This window comes from Fragaria vesca, linkage group LG3, assembly GCF_000184155.1.
Source record: "Fragaria vesca subsp. vesca linkage group LG3, FraVesHawaii_1.0, whole genome shotgun sequence".
Lineage (NCBI taxonomy): Eukaryota > Viridiplantae > Streptophyta > Magnoliopsida > Rosales > Rosaceae > Fragaria > Fragaria vesca.
In genome coordinates, this window is record NC_020493.1 from 7,953,814 (window position 1) to 7,964,125 (window position 10,312).

General features: G+C 37.8%; 2 protein-coding genes across 2 annotated transcripts; one reads left to right on the forward strand and one right to left on the reverse strand.

Annotated features, from left to right (window-relative positions):
• The first annotated feature begins 2,395 nt into the window (after positions 1-2,395).
• On the forward strand, positions 2,396-6,626 carry LOC101308447 (probable LRR receptor-like serine/threonine-protein kinase At3g47570-like). The gene is made up of 5 exons (XM_004293938.1): positions 2,396-2,925; positions 3,050-3,121; positions 3,208-3,564; positions 3,641-5,632; positions 5,729-6,626. Exons 1-5 carry the CDS (start codon positions 2,436-2,438, stop codon positions 6,133-6,135), a joined length of 3,318 nt encoding a protein of 1,105 aa, XP_004293986.1. The 5' UTR covers positions 2,396-2,435; the 3' UTR covers positions 6,136-6,626.
• On the reverse strand, positions 6,565-9,729 carry LOC101308748 (ferredoxin--NADP reductase, root isozyme, chloroplastic-like). Its single transcript, XM_004293939.1, has 5 exons — positions 9,489-9,729; positions 9,271-9,333; positions 8,299-8,631; positions 7,778-7,997; positions 6,565-7,358 (listed from the first exon to the last, which is right to left on the reverse strand). The coding sequence occupies exons 1-5, from the start codon at positions 9,513-9,515 to the stop codon at positions 6,859-6,861; spliced, it is 1,143 nt and encodes a 380-aa protein (XP_004293987.1). The 5' UTR covers positions 9,516-9,729; the 3' UTR covers positions 6,565-6,858.
• Positions 9,730-10,312: the final 583 nt, after the last annotated feature.

Here is a 10,312-nt window from a genome sequence, read left to right on the forward strand (position 1 = left end):
GAGAGAGAGAGAGAGGTGGGAGATGATTGTTGAATGTTTTGATGATACAATTACAACTGTGTGTTTTTGTTTTACTTTTATTATATTAATTTATTTACCCTAAAATGAATGATTGATCGGAGATTTGGAGTTAATAAATGATGACGTGGAGGAACATCCACGTCGCGCAGAATTAATCGCAGTCTCAAACTCCCAATATAACGACCGAACTTTTCTTCTTCCTCTGTCATAGAACACTGTTGCTTTCAACTACCAACTACCAAAGCATTCAGAAATCAGAAATCTAAACCTCAAATTTTTCATTTTTCATCGTTTCGAAAACAAAAGGAAAATTCTTTTACGGATCTGGGTGTGATTTTTCTGATATTTTTTACTTGGTCATTCCAAAGTTTATTCATATCTTGAGGTTTATATCATTGACCTTCTAGGAATTGTGTAGATGATTGACATTCTGATTTCATTCATTTTCAAATCTACAGGGATATGGTTTCTTCCATCCTGTTTCTTTGTATATCCAGAAGGACATGACAATGTTTCATTGATGAGATAAAGTGTGAAAACAATGGTGCTTTTCAAAAATTCAATTTGTCCATCCATATGTAAATTCCAATCTGAAAGGGTGGCGGTTGCCTATGTTGACAATGTTGACAAAGTTTATTGCTTAATATACCTGGATAGCAATGGAGTTGACAGTATTATCACTATTGAAAAAGATTTTGTCCAACTATTAGTTGAAGCCCTTTCCCATCATTGCATAGTAGAAGTATTATATACAGGATTTTTCTTTTTCTTTTTTCCCACACTGGCCAAGTCTCCAAAATTAAAATGTTATGTTGGATGATTACAAGGCTTGCATTAGCCTTTTAATTTCAAGGATGCAATTCATGATCATGTGATGACACCCTTGCACTGAATGTGGAAAACATACTTATGATGAGTAATGAAATTATAAGGAATCAAATAATGGGTTTACAGCACCAATCAACATCATCAGAGAGTTGAGGACAAGACTGATAAGTCTAAAGAAAATCATTGCCAACCTAAACGACAGCAGGATAGTATTATGCATCCACAATTTCCTTATTGTAATTTGGAACATAATAGTAACAATCTGCTTAGAGACCTTATTTGAAGATCTATGAAATGAATCCACCGCCCGCATGCAGTATAATTTGTTGATCGGAAAGTGTCATACCTGGTTTGGTGGTAAGTCACAATTGTCTCAGATCTGTAACATAGCAATCAATGGCCTCCCCCTTTGGCTTCTGTTTGGGAAAGGGTCATTATGATATTCCTTTCCAGATCATTTGCCACTTTTCATTTGGAATTGGCCGGTGAGTTAGCTAGCTGAATAAGAAGAGTATATAACCAGTGAACAAGTCATATAGAGTGATTAGTCCAAGACGGCAAACAGTCAAAACAAAGCAGTATGCATGTTAATTGTGTATAACTGTATAAGAGTAGAGTATAGAATATAGAAGGTATAGTTTCAACTTTCAATTTTGGAGGAAAGGGGATGTGACAGTTATTGTACAGATGACACATAAAAGAAGCTGATAGAGACAGATGATATATAAGATGTTTTGTTTTTTTTTTTTTTGGGACGAATGTTTGTTGGGAAATGAGTTTATTGAAACATGGAGTTGCAAGTTCAGTATTCTCAGATGCAATAGTTGAAGTTCGGAGAGGAAGGATAGATGAAGATCATGATTTTGTGAGTACAGAAGGAACTGTGTTTTTTTTTGTTCACAACCATTATAGCTCTAGCTTGCTGTGAAGAGTCACCAGAAGATAGAATAACTGAGCAAGATGCTCTAGCCAGCCTCAATCAATCAAGGCTAAGTTTTTGAAGGAAGTTCCCATATGAACTCTACTGTTAAACAGTCGTACCTTTCAACAGCCCTTATAACTGAATGACTATATATTGCTTATGTTTCATGGCCTTTGATTCTGCTCTTCAATAATTTTTAGCAGGCTTTTGTTCTACCACTACAACTACTTTGCAGCATAAGACATTAGTTAGTTGTACCTTGTACGTATATATATCTGACGACTGCATAGCTCATCCAACATCGTTTTCTAAAGAACAAAACAAAGAAAAAAGAAGCTAACTCTAATAGTCCTGCGTCCACACATTACATTTGGCCCTATATTCATTCATGATCATGACACATTTTTCATTTAGCCAAAAAGTCAGCTATACATAGATAGAATTTAGGAATTTAAAAGGTTAGACGACCAAGGCAGCTATATAGTTAATATTTGCAAGACGGCAGAAGAATATATAGATTAAAATCGATCCATATATTATGTGTCCGTATATATAGATGATACTAGGAGAAGCTGATATGATCTCCAATTCAGCAATGGAAAAAAGTCAGATTCTGTGGGGGATAGCGTTGCTGGTAGCTCGTTATTGTTGCACCAGTAAGGTTATGGCTGCAGTGCAGCAAACCAACATAAGCACTGACCAGTCTGCTCTACTAGCTCTCAAAGCACAAATCTCCAGCGACCCTCAGAACAAGATCTTGACAAACTGGACGTCCAACTCCGACGTTTGCAACTGGCTTGGGGTTACTTGCGGTGAACGCCACCTTAGGGTCGTATTTTTAAACCTCTCTGAGTTTCATCTCACTGGCACCATTCCTCCTGAGCTAGGAAACCTCTCATTTCTTGCTGGGATGCGCCTAGAAAATAACAGCTTCCATGGAAATATCCCCCGGGAATTGGCTGGTTTGCGGCGACTGACTTTGTTTAGCATTGGATTCAACAACTTTGTGGGAGAGATTCCATCATGGTTGGGGTCCTTGTCCAAACTGCAAATCCTCAATTTGTATGGCAATGGATTTTCAGGTTCAATACCTACGGTTATCTTCAACTTGTCTGCACTACAAGTACTTGATCTCAAATATAATCAACTATCAGGTGAGTGACAACAATCAATCTCTATATATGTTTTAAGGCATGAAATTCTATCTGTACGTACCTACATATACAGTAGCGTTCACCTAGCTAAAGAACCTACAAAAAATCCTCCTTATATTAACAGGTACCATACCTAAAGAAATCGGGAACTTAACAATGCTGAAGATGCTGTATCTAGACTCAAACAATTTTAAAGGTATGATTTCGCTGTTTTGCAGTGGTGACTATATATAACAAATCTATGGTTCAGCTCATGAGTTTAATATATGTGTTGAATTTTAGAACTTCCAAATGAGATTGGTGCTTTAGATTTGGAGGAACTGTTCGTTCAAGAAAACAGCCTAGAAGGTCTTGTTCCTGCAGGTGTCTTCAACATGTCTTCTATGACTACTCTGAATCTACTTGGTAACCGTTTGAACGGCAGGATTCCAGACAATTTGTGTAGGAATCTCCCTAATCTTCAAGGATTGAATTTGGCTTACAACCAATTTGAGGGTTCACTTCCTTCAAGCTTAGAGCAGTGCAATCAACTTCTGGTATTAACATTGGGGTCTAACAATTTCAGTGGAAGTATACCTAGAAATATTGGAAACTTGACGCAGATCAAGTATCTTCATCTTGGTTCAAACAATTTGACAGGTAACTTACCCGTTAATTCAACTCTACTTAATGTTTCTTGTGTATTTAGTGCTCTAAGGTTGATACATTATGGCAGGGACAATCCCACACGAAATTGGTCACCTTGGAAACTTAGAGACGTTATCACTTGGCGCCAATAATCTCAATGGCATCATCCCATCAGAAATCTTCAACTTATCCTTGCTAACAGGAATCGATTTATCTTTGAATCAACTCACAGGTAGTCTCCCTGCAAATATAGGCCTTGCCATTCCAAACTTACAAGAGATCCATATAGGAGGCAATAACCTTAGCGGAGAGATCCCAAACTTCATCTCCAATGCTTCTAAGCTCACAAAACTAGACATGGGGCCAAACTTATTTTCTGGGTTTATTCCTGCTACTCTATGTGCCTTACCAAATCTTCAGTGGCTTTTACTGTCACTGAATAACTTGATGATTGATACATCTTCTCCAGAAGCGAACATTTTCTCATGTTTACCTAATCTCAGAAATCTGAGGATGTTAAGCCTGGTAGGGAATCCTTTAAGCACCACCCTCCCTGCTTCCCTCGGGAATCTCTCTACATCACTACAATACATCGACTTCAGAGGATGCAACTTCAGGGGTAACATTCCCAGCAAGATTGGCAACTTGAGCGGCTTGACAACCTTGTACCTGGCATTCAATGAACTGAGTGGAACAATTCCAATGACACTGGGAAAACTACGGAATCTCCAAGGTTTGTATTTGACTGGTAACAAATTGCAAGGAAACATACCAGATGAACTTTGTCAGCTAGATAACCTAGCTGATTTAGAATTGTATAGTAATGAACTGTCTGGTACTATACCTTCCTGCTTAGGTAACCTATCCAGATCACTAAGAAGGCTACTTTTGAGCTACAATATGTTAACCTCCACAATACCTTCTTCCTTGTGGGAACTTAGATACATCTTGTTGTTAGGGCTGTCATCCAATAGTCTAAGTGGACCTCTTGCAGAAGATGTTGGCAATTTGGAAGTGGTGGCATATATAGATTTATCAAACAACCATTTATCAGGTTCAATGCCGAGCAGCTTTGGGGGTCTTGAAAATTTGGTCTCACTCTCTTTAGCAAATAATAATTTCGTAGGCAACATTCCTAGTTCAATTGGGAACTCCCTAAGCCTAGCACTCCTGGATTTATCCAACAACAGTCTTTCTGGAGTCATTCCAAAGTCTCTAGAAGCACTCTCACATCTCCAATCTCTGAATTTGTCTTTCAACAAACTGGAAGGAGAAATTCCAACAGGAGGACCTTTCGAAAACTTCTCTTCCAATTCTTTCGTCTCAAATGGTGCACTCTGTGGTGCACCCCGATTGCTTGTTCCACCATGCAAAACGAAAGCAGCTGGAAGATCTCTCCCAAAGTATATAATAATAGGCATCTTGCCAGCAATTATTCTCATAGTAGGCCTTGCTTCCATGATGATGCTCCGCAGAAAAAGGAATGTGGAACCTACAACAGAAATGACCCTGTTACCTAATCCTCTTTGGAGACAAGTTTCACACTTAGAACTTCTAAGAGCAACAGATGGGTTCAATGAAAGCAACATAATCGGCTCTGGGGGTTTTGGCACAGTATATAAAGGCATCTTATCGGATGGGATAGACGTTGCAATAAAGGTATTCAATTTAGAAGTAGCAGGGGCTCTCGGGAGTTTTGATAATGAATGTCAAATGCTAAGCAATATTCGTCATCGAAATCTTCTCAAAATCGTCAGTTGTTGCAGTCAAAGAGACTTCAAAGCCGTGGTACTGAACTACATGCCTAATGGGAGTCTTGATAAATGGTTGTATTTAGAGACCATTTCCTTAAACATCCTGCAGAGGTTGGATATAGTGATCGATGTTGCATCAGCATTGGAATACCTTCACCATGGTTATGTAACACCTATCATCCACTGTGATCTGAAGCCTAGCAACATACTGCTAGATGATGATATGGTCGCACATGTTGCTGATTTTGGCATGGCAAAGCTCTTAGGTGGTGGAGATTCTATGACTCAGACCATGACCCTAGCCACCATTGGTTATATGGCTCCAGGTGATATATGCGAATTCTTATTTTTTGTCTGAAGTTTATGTACGTCATCCACATTAAATTTAAATTATAGGTCTTTTATTTATTAATACATTGCAGAGTATGGAATAGAAGGAATAGTTTCAAGAAGGGGGGATGTGTACAGCTTTGGTATTGTACTGATGGAAACATTCACAAAAAGGAAGCCAACAGATGAGATGTTTGGTGGAGAGATGAGTATGAAGCAGTGGGTTGCAAATTCTCTGTTTCCAGATGGAATAGTTGAAGTTTTCGATGCCAATTTATTTGGGACTCAAGAGAACGATGATTTTGTGAGCAAGGAGTGTTTATCATCCCTTATGAGACTGGCTCTGAAGTGTTGCTCAGAATCGCCAGAAAAGAGGGCAAGTATGCAAGATGCTCTAGCCACGCTCAAAAAAATCAAGATAAAGTTTTTGAAGGACGCTGCAGAAGGTGCGGTGTTAAGAAGCCCTCTTGTAGAGCAGCCTTTGATTGACAAATTATAGCAACTTCATGCCCTAGAATATGTCAGTTGAATTTCTAGGACTAGTAGTTAGCTCTTTGTAGTTTTGTGATGGTTTAAGTAAAATATGCATTAAATTTTATGGATAATGATTAGAAGCTCTTAGCATAAGTATGTAACCACCATACTCATAAAGAAGTGAACTTAAAGGAAGAAACACAAGGTTTTAGGAAATGAGTATCTACCAGGTTTATGCCCCTAAACTTCAGTTGAGTCCTTTCTCGACTGCAGAAAATGGTGACCTGAAAAATTTGGTATTCTTCTCATTTATAGTAAAAAAGCTAACTTTAATGCACTGAAAGGCGGAGTTACGAGAACAGAATCATTTACATTCAAAACACTGTTTGGTATGTAAAAGTTAAAACCACCTAATGGCAAACGTGATTACAGGACAAAGGACAACTCAGAATATATATAAAAGTAAAGGGATCTTTTTGTTTATTCAATGATAAATGTTTAAAATGCTACACAGGCAGAAGATGGAACATCATTCAACCAGGAGAATGGCTTGTCTCTTTGTTACTTAGAGAACAGATGAATGCTATAGCTACCTCAAGTTCCCTATCTAAAGCTGAGGAATGGGTGAACCCAAATTTCCAATGAAACAGAAAACAACAAAAGAGAAAGAAAAAAAACACAATACCTAATAGAGGAGCCTTTCGCATTTACCTTGAGATGCACAAATGAGTATTGCAGTTCCAGTTCATCAGTAAACTTCAACATGCCACTGCTTGTTCTTTTTCAGTTGTGAAAGCTTCTCCTCCCAACTTTCCCCTCTTTCTTCTGCAACCCTCTTCAAGGTTTCTTGAATTCCAGGCATCATACCCTTGAGCCCACAAAAGTAGATATGTGCCCCACCATCCAAGAGTTTAAAGATCTCATCACTGTATTCTTCAATTTTATCTTGAACATACATCTTTCCTCCTCTCTTGTTCTTATGTTCTCTACTAAGTGCTATATCGTATCGGAAATTATCAGGGTAGTCCTTAAGATACTTGCTGAATTCTTCATCATAGAGGAGGCTGTCGGTATTGGCCACTCCAAGAAACAGCCATGCAAGGCCACCAAATTTGAATGTAGGAACAGCTTCCATGAACATACGACGAAGGTAGCCTCTGTATGGAGCAACACCAGTGCCGGTGGCAATCATAATGTGGGTGGCATTTGGGTTGTCTTCAGGCAGGAGCATGATCTTGCCAGCAGGACCTGCGATATACAATTTACAGTTATTATTTATTAGCTTATTAACTGAGTACCAATAACACTTAACAGTGTCAAATTCATCAAATATAAGGAATGCAACAAATCAATTCATTGATTTTCAGATCAATAATCAAAGAAACAAACAATAACTTCAGGAAAGAAAGAAAAGATACAGGGATAACTACACCTAAACAGAGAACAAGGAGAATGAGAACTTAATCATTCTATATGTTCAATGTGGTAATCTTAAGTATTTTTTACAACTTCTAAAAAAAAAAGAGCAATATACTTGAATTTAACGACTCATACCACGGTTACTGAATAAAGCCAAATGTGATATCTATGCTACTAATGCCAAGGGCTCTTTTCTCAGGAAAAGTGTAACTAAAAGTCCAAATTATCATCAAGGAGCAGACTCTTACCTGTGATCTTAATTTTGTCTCCGGGTTTAGAGTTGCATAAATAGTTGCTGCATACTCCATTTTTGGAGGGATCCTCCTTCCCGGTCTCTGGGTCATAATAAACAGCACGACGGACACACAAACTAGTTGTCTTGCCATCAAAATAGTCCCCATACCTTGTTGATGCAATGGAGTAAAGACGAACATTGTTTGGAGCCCCAGGTTTCTTTGGGTTTTCACCCTGTTATGCAAGTGAATAACAGTTAGACACTACAAAACACAGGATTTAGTGTGAAGATGAATTTATTAGACCCATCTGTAGATGGGGCTGAAAGTCTACCAACAACCTTTTGGTTTCATGAACTGAATATCGAGAGGCAAGGGAAAGGAACCGGAGAAAGGGTGTATTACATTTCATTAAAATACCACCTAACCATGGTTGGTTAAAGAAAGCAACATAAGTAATCCTTCTCAATTATCTTTTTCAGCAAAAACTTTGTAATATTAAAGAAGACATAAGTTTTATGTAATTAGTTACTTACAGGAGGAATTACACCATAACTTTGTCCCTCCCAATAGGGAACATTACCACCATGATCAATCACTATATGGCAAGTTTCTCCAGGAGCCTTCGGGCCTACAATCCTCTCAACAGAAACAATGGTTGCGGTATAAGGTTCCTTAGGCTTGTATATGTTCAACGGGGGTTCTGTAGCATTGTCAAGTTCTAAGGGAGACACAGCAACTTTTGGTGCACTTGCTTGTTGCACTGACATGCATACAACACTCTTGTTTCTTAGCCTCCCGCTCTTTGTTTTCAAGTCCAATGGTAAAACAGGTGCCCATGATTTGTCACTAAAGTTTACGTTTTGTGCCTGCAACAAAATCACATGCAATTTCAGAGAGAAATCAATAGCTGAGCAAACCACAATGCATGCTAAATTGGAGTCTTATTAGCAGGTTTAATTGCATACAAACAAGAACTATAAACCTTAGTTTGAAATAAGTACCAGCATGCAAGCTGTGATAACAGCTAAGAAACTACTTTCCACTTCAACAAAACAATATCTTTCTGATACCAATTTAGCATTCAATGCATTTCAATTTAGCAATCTGAAAGTGACAGCTAAAAGCACCAAGAGAGCATTACTATCACATTCGAAAGCAACAACTACAATTTCCTGAAGTACCACTTGAGATTATAAGACAAAACAGAAAATCATGTACACTAAAATCTAAACATAGCTTTCATGTGTCCAGCTGAGAAACCAAGAAACAGTTTGAAGCATACCAAACTTCCCTGATTCCCCGAAAATTAGATCCTCAATTAAAACTTAAGCAAGTGAAAATCTTGAAACCTTCAACAATTTACACCATATTGACAATCCTCAAGATTCCAACTTCACAGTTCACATATAGTGTAACCCACAAAAAGCCTTAATCTTTTGCATAAACAGAAACTGAACACAGCAATAGTTAATCAACAACACCCAACAAGGAAAAAAAGGTCAGACCTTGAACACAGATCTTCTAAGAGATGCATCACTTCCAACAGAAACAGTAGCACCAAGTGAAACCTGCAAGCAAAATCAATGAAAACCCAATATCAAAATCACCATAATCAATCAATTCATCAACTGGGTATGCACAAAATGATTCAAAGCTTCAGTCTTTATGATTAAAAAAAAAAGCACAACCGATCAAAACCCAAATCTGAAATGGAGGCATTTACCTGAGAGAGAGCCATCAAGTGAGACATGATTGGATCAAGAATGGTTTTTGGGTGATGAAGAGGGAGTTAAATATAGGAGGAGTTGGGGAAACTTAGATCATGCAAAATCGACTGAGAAGAGGAAATGGGTGTGAGAGTGATCCTTCGGAGTGGTCGAAAGGACGGGTTTTGATTTGGGTTTGGCTCCTGGGACTCTCTCTAGACTTGGAAGTCTAGCTGACCAATTGGAATAATATTTAATTTAATTGATTCTCTGTTTAGCCAGTGACCCCTTGGCATTTGGAGGGTTTTAGTGTTGCAGTTACAATTACAAACTAACAACTGTACATGTAAAAACTTGATTCAGATATTTCTGCTCAAAGTTTTATATGAAAAAAATTTATAATATGAATAGAGATTTTATGATTGAACAAATATGAAATAATAACTTAGGTCATACGGACCAGCTACTAAAAACTACGATAGCAATACATGTTGACAGGGCTATAGCAGGTACCATGTGTGGTTTACAGCGCACCTCTCTATTGATACAATAAAACTATCTACTAATGCCCTCGAGGAAATTCTTGATTGTTGTCCTTATCTCATATAAGAGAGGATCTGAGAAAAAGAATAAGGGAAAGATCAAAAGTTTGCATTGAGGAGCTATATATTCTTATTATTGAAAGTTCATTGCTATTTGGGACTTCAAGTCAATTTCGAGTGAGGATATTAATTAGTATTAGTTCTGATCCTAAACAGGCTAATACGGTTGTCTACAGATCAACTAGTTATAGCTTTAAATCAAAATGTTTATCTATATTGAGTGGTAATTTGTAAATGTT